We start from the raw sequence: 15,933 nt of genomic DNA on the forward strand, positions 1-15,933 counted from the left end.
TGCGTGCGCGCGTGCGCGCGTGCCTCATACTCTTTGTCTATTAATTACACACGTGTATTCTTCAACTACGCACAATGGAATTTACCTTTTGACCCTTTCGACTGCTGAGACCCCTTTGAACTTTGAAGACCCTTTAAGACTCCCAAGACTCTTAAGGCCACGAAAGACCAAAAAGTCCCCGAGGACACAAAAGTCACAAAAAGTTTGAGGACCCAAAAGTACCAAAAAGTTCCCGAAGACCCAAAAGTCCCAAGAACTCCCAAGGACCCAAAAAGTCACCAAAAAGTTTGAGGACCCAAAAGTACCAAAAAGTTCCCGAAGACCCAAAAGTCCCAAGAGCTCCAAGGACCCAAAAGTCACCAAAAAGTCCCCGAGGACGCAAAAGTCCCAAAATACTCCCGAGGATCCAAAAGTCCCAAAATACTCCCGAGGATCCAAAAATCCCAAAATGTTCCCAAGGTCCAAAAAGTCCCAATAGTTCCCAAGGACCCAAAAGTCTCAAAAAGTTCCCGAGGACCTAAAAGTCCCAAAAAGTTCCCAAGGACCAGGAGTTCATAAAGTTCCCGAGGACCTTGAAGTCCCAAAAAGTTCCCAAGGATCCAGAGGATCCAAAAGTCCCTGAGGCTTCAAAAAATCCTGAAAGTCCCCAAGGACCCAAAAGTCTCTGAGGACACAGAAGCCCCAAAAGTCCAAGAGGACCCAAAAGACGCAAAGACCCCTAAGACTCAAGACTCAACGATGCTACAAAATCCGTAAGAATTCCCATGTTTTAAATGCACGCCATGTTAAGATATATAAAGCAGCTTAATATGTCCTTCTACCAGGGCATGGCATTCTGCCTCTGTCTGTTCGCGATTTTTGCAAAGACCGCTGGACTGACAACCACCATATTTGGCATACAGACCAAGTCGGACCCGATGGTCGACGTAAGTGTATTTTCATCCACAACCTCAGCCTTTAAAGACCCTGAAGAACCATAAGACACTTTTTTACATGCTTAAAAAAGATTAGTATACATGCTTGAGAGAAGACTTTCTTCATGCTTGGGAGATAAGACCCCAACAGACCCCAAAGACCCATTGGACCCCAAAGACGGTTAAGATCCCTAAGACTCTCTAAGACTTCAAAGACCCTCAAAAACTGCAAGACCCCAAAGACCCTTTGACACCCCAATGACCTGTGAAAACAATGAAAACTTAAAGACCCTTTTGACCTCAAAGACATTTAAGACCCCAAGACCCTTGAAGATGCTGAAGACCCCTTTACCCACAAGTGTTCTTAAGACCGCTTTACCTGTGGGTATTCTGGCTCTCCTGCCCATGACATAGTCCCGCTCCACCCTCTCCACCCTCACCCCATCGGTTCTCCTGCCTCCGATCCACCTGCTCCATTCTCAGCCCTGCCAGCTCTCCTGTTTCTTCCACTTCTCAGTATCCCACCCTGCCAATGCCAGGTAAACCTGTTAGTATATATATATATATATATATATATACATATATATATATATACATATATATATATATATATATATATATATATATATATATATATATATACATATATATATATATACATATACATACACACACACACACACACACACACACACACACACACACACACACACACACATGCACACACACACCAAGTTGCTTTTTCATGTAAAAGTTTGGCATTTCAAGAAACAGAAGATGGCCATATGGTCAAAACATACGATTCAGCCTCATGATTGTTTCATGTCATACATTTGAGAATACACACTGTTCTCCCAGCTTCAAAACTGTTGTTCTTATAGCATTTCATGTCAAAGAGTGTTGGCACAAATTATTACTGTTTGTAGCCTTCACATTTTGCTTTGTATGTAAGAAAACCCTCCCATTCCCTGATGGCTCGTACCACCCTCAGTTTTTACCCGTCATTCTCGATAGCTGTCTGGATGCCCACAAGTAATTTAAAACTCATCAGTAGTCGAGCACAAATGACTTCCCTTTGATTTGTTTTCGACTATCTTCCACATTTTCATTTTAAGATTGTCCAAAGTCATTTTGTGTATCAAATCTCGTCTTCTGGAAAAATGAGGCGATGAATAGTAGAAGGGGTAACACACTGACAGCGGGGCAATGGGATAACAGGTGGACACGAACAATAAATGGATTGAATGAATAATAAAAGAGAAGAGAAAAAAATAACACACAACAGATCATAACCCATGCACGAAATGGGTGGATTTTTGGAAGGTTAATGGGGGGGAGAAGGATCATGGACAGGAATGGGGAATGACATGAGATGGCAGTGCACTGCCGACTCGAAACCCTGGAAGGAAGAGTGGAAATTAACTCACTCGGGAAGGCAGTTCCACACGCCGAATCAACAAGCAGATGTCAGCAGTTGGCCTGGATTTTGGAAGGTTTAACTATAATACCCCCATGTGTTGTATTTTTTAACCACAAAGATAACTATATCCTTTTCCATGATGGGACTTATATAACTGGGACTGGAAGTGAATGCAAATGTCTACATGGCCAAATCTTGGGAACTTGGAGTTTGTGTTCTGCTTCAACTAGAAGTAGAACTATTTGACTGCGAGTTAAGATATTGCAGCTTTTTACGTGTCTGCATCCTGAACGTATTGTAAAGCGGAGGGCTTTTCAGTCTGGAACTTCAATGTTCCATTTATTGTATCTATCTTCCATTATTGAAAATGTGTATCTACGAGGGCTACCAGATAATCGTACATCGTTGCGGAATCGCGTTGACCGAACGAATGACTCAAGGTCACTGTGCCAAGACAAAACCAGTAATTTCATTTCTCAACAATCAAAAGTAAGACCAGAGCAGTTCTAACAATAGAAATTCAAATTCCTACATAAAGCGTATTGATAAATGTACAGTCTCTGATGGGGTCTCGTAGCAGAGTTGCAATTCACTGAATGGAAGATGACGTCCGACTAATGAGTCGATCATATTTCCCCCCCCCCCCCCCGGGGTCATCCATCTTGTGAATAGTAGAGAATAGAAATGACATTCAATGCTCATTTTTCTCCATGTGTAAATTGAAAACAAAACAACAGAAACTTCGTCTTCGTCTGGGAAACAAACCACCACAAACACTCACATAGGCATAAAACCAAAAACATTCTTGTGGTCACCTTCCTGTTCGGTGTGGGTTGTTAGCCGTCTGCTTCCTTTCCCGCTGTCATTTGTTGTGTTAATCATTGTTGACATATTATGTCGTGGGCTATTTTCTCTCGGGCAGTCACTCACTTCGTAGGCAGAATTCCTCTTTTTCAGTTGAGCTTTCCTTATTACCTCCGCCACCGAAGGTGAAGAAGGTTGTGTGTTCACCCTTTTGCGTCTGTTTGTTTGTTTGTTTTTCTGTGTATATGATATCTCAAATAGTTGTGTACAGATTCGGACGAAACTTGGTGGACAGGTTGGGAGTGCCACTTGGAAGAATTGATTCAATTTTGGTGAAGATCTAAATCCAGATCTAGATATGAGGTTTATTGAATTTTTAACTAATTCTTCACCATTGAGAGATTGGACTGAAAATGATATGTAGCACAATATCTCAAAAATGTTGTGGATGGATTTGGATGAAAGTTGGTGGATCGGTTGGGTGTGTATTCAGCCTGGCGAAGGTATGTGCTCCACCAAGTGTCGTTCCGTTTCACCAAGTAGTCTCTCTCGGAGTGATTTTTCATTTGTTTGTGTGTCTGGCGTCTGTCTGTCTGTCTGTGCAGGATATCTCAAAAAGTTGTGGACAGATCCAAATTAAATATGGTGGGCAGGTTCGGTGTGTGACTCGGATGAACTGATTAAAATTTGGTGAAGATCCGGATTGGGATCCGGATCTGATTAATTCTTTAAGTGATTCATCACCATTGTGAGACAGGTCCAAAAACGATATATAGCACGATATTTCAAATATATATTGGGCCAGATATGTTCTCTTGGATCAGGCATTACGTGGCGGAAGTATGCGCTCTACCGAGAGCCCTTCTAATTTAACATGTTTCAGGCATTGACTCTCTCATACGTAGCATCGACACCAGATTGTAAACTTTCTCCACATTTTCTGTATCCAGTAAACTTCATGAATGATCTTCGACCAGTGTTTTAATTGGCGGGAAAAAAAAATTGAGTTAGCTCCAGAGATGTTAAGGTTCTCGCTGTGACAAAGAGGAGAGGTTATCTCCATTATTGAACCACTGAATTTCTTTATTGCACACCAATAATTGTTCCATCCATCAAAAACAATCTCCTAGTAACAGGAACAAGATCCACTCGTTCATGGTTGGCCTCATTTCTGAAATGGTGACTATCCCGTAGCTGCACCTTCACAATAACCCTAATCCCTCCCCACCCCTTCACAATATATCCCAGGAGGGGGTTTATAACTTGGCAATGGTACCAGCACACAATGCCAAAATCTTCATGAAATCTCATGTTGAATATTTAACATTCACCACCTGCACATGCTCGCCGACATGACAACTGGCTTACATCCACTGCGAAGGCCAGCATACTCATTGATGCAATCCCATGACCGTGAAACATAAAGATGATAGTATATCATCAGGCAGGGCATCCAACAAAGTAGGCAGCTCAAAAGTGACAATGCACTACTTATAAGCTATCTTGCTCGCTTGAGATTCAGATGATATTATGCACCTAGAAATAAAACAAACATCAAAGCAATTACTTGGTATCATTGTTATCTCTGTGTGTTTATCTCTGTTAGTTGCACCATCCATGGTTCTTGTAAGACTCGTCGGGCCAGGGAGGCCCAACCAACTTCGTTGTGATGCACCTGCACGTCCTGCACCACAGTTTCACTGGTTCAAGAATGATCGCAGGTGAGCTTATGACTCCCCCCCCCCCCCATGTGGATGTGATGCACAGTGTGTTATTTCTGTCATGTGAATAATAACTGTTGGGTGGACATTCCCTCCATTTTTGTTGATATCATAGATATTGTTTGGGAATGTTCCGCACTCGAATCATGTGCTACTTTCCTCGTGGTCATGCTACCTGCCATAATGCTGCAAGTCACAGATATACAAGAGCTCCACATGGTTGTTGCTGTTATTGGTGTTGTTCGTGTTGGGGGTCGATTTTTGAAATGTGCACACATTGGTCGGACAGCTACCGGACCCCACCCAACATGGCAACCAGACAAAATAATATGGCCACCATCTTAGTTTTCTGGTAGGCCGAAGACATCAGGCCTGTAGGCATCTACTGATAAATACACTGCACGGGTTTGTTGCGTCAGATATCAATTGGTTTGTTTTGGGTTGAGTGTTACTCACGATGAGGGACCCTGAAAAATCGAATCAAATGTCAAATTAAAATCGTTAGTGAGGTTCAATCAAGCCCGTCCACCCTAAAAAAAAGTAGCGGTACATATTTTTTGAACGGTCGCGTAGTGGGGTTAAACAATCCGTCGATCTGTGACCGTGTAACGAATCGGTTCATTTTGATATGGCGGAGGCTGACGTGGATGAGAGGTGTCAAGTTAATCTTTTTAATGGCGCATTCAATGTGTGTTTCTCAATCGTGCTGTTCATCTTTTAAGAGTGCGAGTGCTTTAAATGCGCGTTTCCCAATTGACTCATTACCAGATTTTGTCGCAGGTTGTGACCACAGTGCGGTCATTCTGGTTTTCTCTCTGTTCATTATCGTAAGAATTCTCATTTGGTTAAACTTCCCCCAAAACAGACTTCTTATCCACCTTCACGCTTTCCTTTCTTTTCTTTCTCTCATTTTGTCGAATGGCCTTCCCGAGGCTGTTCGCTCGCACTTTTTTTTTTCTCCCCATCACTAGCCATAATATTTTCTGACCCCATTAACCCTACTTGACCTAATCCTCCAACTTGCAGGTTCCTACCCTCATTTCTCTCCTCTTTTCCAGCTTGTTCATTCCATTACTTGTTGCATCTACCTGTTTCCCCACGGCCCCATTGTCAGAATGTTTCCTTTTGCCCCCTGTTAGTAAGCCCATCCATGAGCTCAGTTTTGTACTGTATTTATTTATTTATTTATTTTAAAGCCTCATATAATATTTTTAATCCGATTTTTTTCAGGCTGATTGCTGGTTCTGGAGGCATCCAGTTGGCCACTCAGGGTGCCTTTTCAACACTGACATTCCCTAATGTCACACAGCATCACTATGGGAACTACACCTGCTTTGCCCACAATGCATTGGGCACTGGCAATGCCAGCATTGTGCTAAATAGTGAGTGCTTTAATGGTATACTAACTGTGAACAGGTTAATATTATCTTTAAGCTTCAATTTTATTGGTAAAGTGTTAAAACACTAATGTGGTAATTTGCTCCCAAGTTTATTCCAAGTTGATGATCAATGAAAGGTTAGTTGTAGAATGACGAGAGAGACTTTTCTTGTGCACTCAAACGTGGGACTTTAACGAAATGAGTGTGCGGAAATACATTAGGATTTAATAATCGTTGTCGAAGGTCAGATTGAAGGAGTCTGCAAATTTGAACCCCCTGAGAGGTAAAAACCAGGCTTTCACACGTCCGTACAATGTTGATGTTCATGACAGGTCTGAAAATTTATTTTCACATTTGTCAATAAGGTTAATTGCGGTTTCATAGCCTTCAGACGTGGACTTGCTTTACTGCTGCGAAGCTAATTTTTACCGGTCGGATTATTAAATGTCTGTCTATTGCTCCTGGCATTTTTACAATTGTCAGATGCCATTGCTGTGCTCACTTGAGAGTTTACTGCTGTCCCTATCTCTGCTTATTTTGGCTTCCAAGTTGTAAGCTCGGAGCTTTTTTTTTTTTTTTCTGGGAATAATATTATTTCCTTTCTGCCAAATTTTTCCGCTCCTTGTTCTTGGAGACCATGATACTGATAGACCTGAAACATCGTAGGATTGTTCCAAAGTCATCAGACCTCGAGTAAATGCTCGAATGGACCAGATTGGTCAAAAGGATTAGTGGCCATTTTGGATTTGTGGAATTGTTTTTTTTTTTTCAAAGATTTCAATGATTTTCTTTGCTCTTCCATGAGCCTTGATACCTGTATTTATACAAAAAATACTCATACTGATCTTTGTTAAAATGGGAGTCGAATGGGATTCTTAAGAAGTGCCTGAACTTTGAAGCCATTTTTCTCAAAACTTGCATCCTATGTTGGAAGGTCCAATTTCCTTCTCAGTGGCTCGCTTTTTTTAACCATCATCCTCCTCACTCGCCTTGTATTATTTTTGCCACGTACCGGAATCTGGGGTCATCACTAAAGCACTGTCGAACTGCAACAAAATTTCATCGCTTTTGCTTTTGCTCGGTCTAAAGCAGTTAGCAAAATTTTAGCTTCCGCCTCTTCATCTTCCTTGAGCTTTCATTGAAATACCGAGTACTCGAACTTGAACACATTTAATCATTTCTTTCTGGACGGACAATGAAGCATTGTGCAAAATTTAGCTTTGTTTGACTTTGCATTTTCGAATTATTTACTTGGACAGATAAAGAAACAGAAAGAACTGAATTTGGTGAAAAGTTTCACAAATAAAGCATCGAAGAAGCAAACTTTTCAAAAAGGAAAGTGGGTGTTTCGTCGGTGGGGGGTGGGAGTGGGGTGGTTGTTGTGAAGGTGACCACAGATATCTTGGACACCAAACTGTGTGTGGGAGCGGTCATAAGCACATTCTGTTTCTCATTTTTCTGTTTATTTATTGCAGGAGCAACAGCTATTACACACCCTGCACATGTTAAAGGTTAGTGTGTGCATCCTTTTATGCCTACCTCTTATTTTTGCCTGATTCTGTCTGTCTGTGTGTCTCCTTTTACAAGCACATGCAGTCAGAGCACTTTTCTGATTAAGTTTCATATCGATTCTGCTCTGTGATTTATATTTACAGACTCACTGTAAAATATCTTGCATTTTACTCTGTCAAAATCTAAATTGATTTAGTTTGGGGGGGGGGGCGTTTTGTTTTTTTTGCTAGTTTTGAGTAGTTAGTCCTAAAGTGATCCTCATTTTTAGGTCATCTCAAACAAGATGACCTAATAAAACCAGTCTCGATGTACGTCCGTACATACGTACCCATTTTTTTCTTCCGATTTTCTTGATATTTGATATTTGGTATGTGGGTAGATGTCGATGAGGGATGCACGACGGTATGACCTTTGACCTGATTGAAGGTCAAGGTCAACATCAAGGTCACTCCAAAGTTGCGAAATCGTCCATTTTCAAAATCTATCTCCTCCGCCGTTTATGATCCGATCTCTGAAATTCCTTCGGATTCTGATAATATGGAACAATATCTAAATTTGGTCAGGCCGGTTTTTTAAAAATTCATCCTGGTTATCGAGTCACGTGTCTTCAAATTTGGAAAGAGCTTCAGAGATGACCGTCACCCCCAACCGGGGGTAATTTTTATATCTAATGATGGTTCACATGTCATCCAATTAACGAGCCAATCAGAACAACCCAAAGTGAGTCCATCCATACATTGGTCCATGATTATTACGCATTGATCAGTTAAAGAAACAGTATTTTTTTTTAACTTAAAAAAACTCACTTTGGTGACAGCCACCCATCCATTTACCTATATAAATGCAAGTTGTGTGATTGTGTCTGAACAAGGTAAATGTTGTAATCACAATACCAACATTGCTGAATGATACTGCATGTAAGAGCTCTTGGGTCCAGACAGTGTATACGGAGGTCTACAAATATCGATATTCATGCAATTTCGAGATATGTGCATTTTTGGTGCACACATGGGAGGAGGTGTATGGGCTCAGAATCATTGGTTTGCACACCTACCGAAAATTAAAAAAAACACAAGAAAAATAGCAATCAGAGTTGCACTAAGGCAAAACCCTCACCAAGACTTCTTTTGAGTGGTATATTTTTTTATAGGTTTTAGGGTAAATCCAATATGGCTGTCAAACCATGTGACCAATGACATCATATGTGTGAACCTTTTGTTCCTCATGGACAGGCGGTCATACATGTGAAGTTTCGCCTTGATCTGTTCAGCCACTTCAGAGAATAAGATTTTTGAAGGTTTTTTTTGTTTGTTTTTTTAAATACAATTTGGCTGCTGAATCACTTAACCGATGCCATCATTAATTTATTTTCTGTGGACCATTTTATCCCTAAATGACCCTCAAAATTTTTCATACTGATTGGATGTGGCGTTCTACATGTGCAATTATGATGTCATAACGAGGGCATCTATGACTTCATAAAACACCCTCATTCCCCATGAAGAGTACTTGCTATGTGCCAAGTTTCTGTTTTTGCCTTAGTGCAGTTTCAGAGATACAGAGGTCCAAAGATTTTCCGTTTTTTTCCAATATGGCTGCCACACGACGTGGTCTATGACGTCATAATTATCATCAAAACATTCTACATGAGTAGTCGTACCAATGGTGGAAAATTTCATCTCAATCCGCCAAGCAGTTGTGGGAAAAAAACATGAAAGTTCTATATGGACAAACAGACGGATAGACAAACAAACAAACGGACCCAAATGCAATACCCTCTCCGAATCCTATGGCGGGGGAAATGCTATAACTACAAACTATTCATTCAATTCAGTTCAATAAGTATAATTACCTTTCAGTCGATTTACTTCACCGAGGAACCTGATCAGTCTTCACAGTGGATGATTATTAAAACTTTGTAGGGGGCGTTGGGGGGGTGGAGTAGGGGGGTTAAGGACTTGAATAAGCAAGGGGAGCAGTAGAACTGGGGACTTGAAGTCACATTTACATGACAAAATTTCCGTGGCTCCCTCCCATCATGCTGTCAAAAATTGAATCAATTCTTCCTTGACACACACCCAACCTGTCCACCAAGGTTCATCCGAATCAGTCAACAACTTTTTGAGATATCGTACTATATATTCGTTTCGCCCTATCGCCCAATGGTGAAGAATCACTTAAAAAATTCTCGGATCCAGATCCGGATTCGGATCTTCACCAAAATCTAGTCGTTTCGTCCTTGTCACAATACGCAAGCTCTCCACCAAATTTCGTTGGAATCTGGCCACAACTTTTCGAGATATTTTGTTCACAAACAAACAAGCAAACAAACAGACAGGGGTGAAAACATAACCTTCATCCATCTCCGGTGACGGAGGTCATAAACAAAAATGAAGGCTGAAAACAAACACATATTCTCACCAAACAACTGCGAAGACTTCTCACAGCCATGGCAACAACTCTCTTTTGTAGTTCATGTACAAACAAGCGACTGTGACATTGAGATGCAGCGATAAAATATCACACCCAATGGAATTCTTGGCATTGAACCTCCATTCATTACAATTATTCCACAATACACGCACAGACGGAATATTGTTTATATATATATATATTTTTTCTTTCTGCACTTCCTTCTCCTCCATTTACATTTCCTGAATGTGCTCTGAGAAAGGAGAATGAGATCCACAGTGATTTGTAATAGATGTGCAATCATACAGGGGTACTGATTTTAACAGGTTGAAACTCTGATGACGCAGTCACTTTCTGCCTTGCCTCCGCTTAACAACATGCGATTTGTTCTATGCCAGGACAAGAACAAGCCGTGTAAAATTGCTTGTCCATACCATCAAGAACTAGCTATGCCGCAGGTGGCATTACGCATGTTACATAGTGACGTGGTTAACAAATTTCCTGATTGCTTGCGGAGGCATGCAGGTGACGTATTGTTAACCCAACCCAACTGCGTTAGGGTCGACATCATTTGTCCATGGATCGACATGCGTTGAACCATCCAAAGTTGCCGTGAGGATGTATCATGGCTCGGCCTCACTCCTGGATCACAGCAGGAAGTGGAGGATGTGCTAGTACCATGCAGGCCCGGTGCCATTGTTTTAGTGGACAACGGGCTTCTGTTTACGTTTACCTCATTGTCGTTCTTCCTTGGCCTTTCTCCTGTGTCTGTTCCCGCTAAATCACGCCATTTCTTTTCAAAGCCATTTTCAGAGCCATATATTTGGATTGGAGTATGTAATTATATTTGCGTGTGCACATGTTTATATGTATGAATAACCGTGCGTGTTTTGGAGCACGATAAGGGATAAGGAAATTAATCATATCACTCTGTCTCTATTCTCTTTGTTCTCCCCCAATGAAATTCGCCGTTTGAATAGTCAATGAGCCCCAGAGAGTGGAGTTTATCAAGGGGTGACGTCAAAAGGCCTTGGTTTTTAGACATAGTGGCTATCCTATTTGGTCAGGCTGAATTCTAATGAGCTGTTGGAAATGCTTCCTTTTGTGCCATCTCCATGTGACAAGTAAAATTGCTCAGTGTTTTTCTTCGGCGTGTGTGTGTCTGTGTGTCTGTGTGTGTGTGTGTCTGTGTGTGCACGCGCGCAGGTATCTTGGGCCAGAATGGATACAATTCAGCCCCGGTGACCCTACATTCGACTGTCCTGCCAATATTTTTCTCCTTTTGCCAGCTCTCTGTCACATTTTCTTCATCCTTCTTTTTCTGCGGTTGACTTGTCAGTTCCTCAGTCACCCAGACAACTGCCAGCCACGCATGAAGCCAGCCACAGAAAACCACAGCCCACTGCATAGCTGGACCACTATGCACACTGACGGAAATCTCTGCATTTGATGTTCATTTCAGGAAGTCAACGTACATACATGTGTACACGCACACGCAGGCACGCACGCACACACACACACACACACACACACACACACACACACACACACACACACACACACACACACACACACGTCATGAATGACTCCCTGCATGAACACGAGAGAATGTTGTGAATGTGTTGGAAGTTGAGTTTGCTTTCATTTTGACATGAATGTCGTTATTGTGTGCTTGATGCAGGGAGCCATTTGTAAGGTTGTGCGTGCTTGCCATCGTTCATTTACTATCCATTCGCTTGTGTTGTGTTGTGTTTTACCGTCTGTCTGTCTGTCTGTCCAGTCTGTCTTTCTCTGTCACTCTGTGATTGTTTCTCTCTTTGCCTTTTTCTGTCCTGTCGCTGCCATTTCCTGTTGTTCATCCGTTTCAGCCAACCTCATTTTCCCCCTGTTTATCTCTCCCCCCCCCCCTGCTCACAATTTTGTCATTTGCAGTTTCTCAAAGTAATTTTAAATCCTAACGGATACAAATTACTTCATTTTCTACTGAAATCCTGCTTGTGTTCCATTCAGATGTTTTCCATGGTATAATTATATGCTACAGGGTGGCCTACAAAATCATGATGGTTTTCATTTACTTGCAGGTTGCGAAACACTATCGTCAGTGTCATACGTTTCGGCTATGTACGAGTCTTGGACTCTTCGTATATCAATGTAGTCTCGTGAAACAACTGTTCAGTGCATTTTTCACCTGGTGACGAAAGAGTGTCCACCAAAGTAAGAGAATAGGATAGTATTACTATGTACTGAGACAAAGAGTGTTACCCTGGTCCAACGACATTTTGGAACTTTATTTGGGACAAGATGACAAGAAGGGTACCGCGCAGAAGCATAACTTTAACTTTCCAAGGAATTTGAAGAGAAACGAAGTGGGTTGCGGCACTTGGCAACCCTCAATTTGCATGCCAGGGGTGGGTTAAATGGAGGAAGAGCATTGGGAAAGTGGTGCTCACATCGAACAGGTGGTTCAAGCCAAATATAGCTACAAAGAATATTCTTCATATTTTATGGACATACAATGTGATGTATGACGCTTATTAATCGCTGCTTGCAAATCGTGGGAAAAGTAGAAAGCGGTCATCATTTCATGGGCCACCCTGTTATTGTGCAGCAGTGGTTATGAAAACTTCTGCATCAGGTTTAAACACATTTCTTTGTGTATTTCCTCCTTTACTATCAATTTAGCTTTTGTTTTAAAATCAAGCAGGCCATTGTTTCATTCACAGGACGTCCTCGTATCACAATATGTGCGTGTGCAGTTGGTATCTTCGAAACCCTTTTTGAACCGCATTCGAGCTTCAGTTTTAAATCTCTCCATTTAAAAGGAAAGTAAAAGCTGTCTAGGGAAGAGTTCAATGAAAAAAAACAAAATTCTAATTTCAATCGCAAAGCCAACTTGAGTAATTTGCCCAAAGCTTAAACTATGGCTTGAAGATAATTGATTAAATATAATATGTGCAAATGTCCATCCACACGTTGAACACCCCCACCATAAATACTTCGGGCACACACACACACACACACACACACACACACACACACACACACACACACACACACCATACATTTGGAAGGCATACATGCTGGAGCACACTTGTTTCACATGATAGTCATGGTTTTTGTTTTAAAAACAAAACTTGCGCTCGTATGGAAGAGCAAGGTGACGGATAATGGAAGGGTAACATGCTGACAATCAGTTGTAGGAAAACAAGCAGGTGGAAAACAAGCTGGTGGATGAATGAAGAGAAATGGGGAGAAGAGGAGATGCAGAAAGAAAGATGGTGACCTGCAGGAAAGAGGGGTCATTGTGTATAGAGTTAATACGAGGAGGAAATACCATGGGGAGGGATGGAAGGTGACATGAGATGGTGGTGTATTGCCATCATGAAACCCTAGAGGGAAATCAAATGTCGGTTTTCACTGATATAGGGAGGTGTTTCCACAGGCATGCGAAAATATGAATATAGAGGTGAAAAGCAAACCTGGATTTTTAAATTTTAACAAAGACATGGTTATTGGAAGGAAGTATAACAGAGGGAGGGTGTGCATCTTGGTGGAGTTGGGGAGGGGTCGAGGGCTGGAAACGGGAGGAGAAAAACGAGAACAGAGGTGTTAGAAAACAGAACCTTGGTGGGTTTTGAAAATAGAACAAACCCTGTGATTCTACTTCCATGTCGGGGATGCAAATGATGTTGAGAACTTTTGATTACACAGAATCCTGCAGACATGCTGACTCCTTGGATATATATATATATATATAAAAAAAGAGGATACCCACTTTGTCGCTAGCTTCAGAGACTAGCTTTAATATCTTGACCTTTCCGGGAGAGGCCATGGCTGTCAGTGAGCCCCAGAAGTCAGAGACTCAACCCCCTCCAGTAGGTGATGAAGGAAGCAGATAAATCTATTTGCTGGATGATCTTTCGAGCAAGAGAAGATGAATATGTTTAATTCACCTGGATTGAATGACTTGTTGCATATGTCAGATCAGCCGGGACAGATGCAGCTGCTGCTAGACTATCATTGGGATGTGGTACCATACAGCATAATAGGGAATAATGTGCAATGTGGAAAATAGGGTTTATATGGCATAACAGAGATCAGAGGTGTATATGAGGGACAAATCTGGGTCCAAAACTGGCTTGGCAACACTCCAACATCCAATGAGAAAGGAGACGAAAAGATACCGTTGAGAGCTACACATTGATTACCTGCAGGAAGGCAATCGGTGAGCCAGGAATGAAGGTGAGCTTGTATGCCACAGGTAAAAATCTAGGTGAACAGAACAAGAGCCAATGTCGAAGGTCTATTATATGTCCAACGACAGACCCTGACCTTTAATGTGAGATCAGGGCCAGAAGATCATCATATTACCCAGAGAGAAGTAGCAACAAATTCAAATTGGAGTTACCAGGACGGAATCCAAACTGATGATCTGGAGATCAGGTCATTTGGAGAAGATGACATTGACTTGATGGCAGCTGTGATGATATATTCCATGACTGTTTACAAGTGGAAGTAAGGTTATTGGCCTGCAGTTGAGTTTATCTGTTTATACAACCTTTGTGTCAATGGGAATGATAATAATAGCTGTTTTATAAGCAAATGGGATGTGAGAGAAGCTTAAGAGAGCAGGTACAGAAGGAAAAGCAGCAGAGCAGGATTTGAGAATGGGGTCACCGGTGCCACTTGGGCTTCTTGCAGAGTCAGATCTGTAGTGGATCAGAATTTTCTCTCCTTCTCCGGTGAAAAACTCATTGTCCAGGAGCCGGGGATAGAGAAGGTGTAAAGTGGAGACAATGAGCTGACCTGCCACACAAGCTTTGGAGGTGAAAACTGAGTTCAGAAACGCCTTGTTGCAAGTAGAGTCTCGAGTGAAGCCATTTCTCTTCAATGAAGCTGCTTGTGGTACGAGAGGGGATTTATAGTTCTAAATTTCTATTTTGAAAGCAAACTACAGAAAAATTTAGGATCACAACTATTTTTTGCAACACGCACGAAATTTCACACATCACGCACGCTTGCAGTACAATAAAAAAAAAAGTTAGAATTCTATTTTATTTTTACAACAAATTAATGTAAAAAGTTTAAGGTAGTCATTTAATGAATAATATAAATAATTATGGCTAACACTTTAAATTATTATTATAAATTAAGATTTAGGCAAGTTGTGCTCCGACTATGGATGTGAATATGCGATATGGCAATGTGTTCGTCCTAATTAGTCAGTTCGGTCCTTTCCTTCAATTTAAAAACGTGCCAACGATGTAGAAACCGGGCTGAAGGCTTCTCGTTTGTTTGATTAAAAGCAATATCAAAGGTGTGCTTTTTTAGACAGCCGTCACTGTTTCTTTAATCAAGGATTATTTTAAGATCATTCTATGGTATCAGTGATAAAATTGATTGTTTTCCTTAATTCATATCCACGTGAAACAGATGCTATTACAGCAATTTTGAATTCTAATACATCGATTCAGGTTATAAAGGGGTTGTGATTTTAATTTTCTATGTTGTTGTACTTTAAATATATCTGATCTTGTTTTCAATTTAAAAAACAAAAAAAACATAAAATGTTATGCTGACTTTTATCTATATTTGCTGTGCTTTGGAATCTGTCTGCTCTAGTTTCATATTTGTTGTCAATATATTTGAAATCACGCGTACCCGTTTCGAATCCGCCGCATTGTGCTTCAACCTTAGATCCATCTTTGCTGGTCTTAACATACATGTGTACCAGTCCTCCAAACATAATCTGTGATCACTCGTATATCAAT

General features: G+C 41.2%; 1 protein-coding gene across 1 annotated transcript in view; it reads left to right on the forward strand.

Annotated features, from left to right (window-relative positions):
• LOC147031637 (limbic system-associated membrane protein-like) overlaps positions 1–15,933 on the forward strand; it is a 388,857-nt gene that overhangs the window by 372,453 nt on the left and 471 nt on the right. The window contains exons 6-9 of the mRNA XM_085866197.1: positions 4,745–4,859; positions 6,090–6,241; positions 7,714–7,749; positions 11,369–15,933. The exon at positions 11,369–15,933 is cut by the window's right edge and continues 471 nt beyond it. Coding sequence (XP_085722323.1) covers positions 4,745–4,859; positions 6,090–6,241; positions 7,714–7,749; positions 11,369–11,493 — 428 coding nt within the window. The 3' untranslated portion in view covers positions 11,494–15,933. The remainder of the gene's footprint in view (positions 1–4,744; positions 4,860–6,089; positions 6,242–7,713; positions 7,750–11,368) is intronic.

The sequence above is a fragment of the Eptatretus burgeri genome, chromosome 2 (assembly GCF_056783735.1).
Source record: "Eptatretus burgeri isolate ZD-2024b chromosome 2, Ebu_testis_v1, whole genome shotgun sequence".
Classification (NCBI taxonomy): domain Eukaryota; kingdom Metazoa; phylum Chordata; class Myxini; order Myxiniformes; family Myxinidae; genus Eptatretus; species Eptatretus burgeri.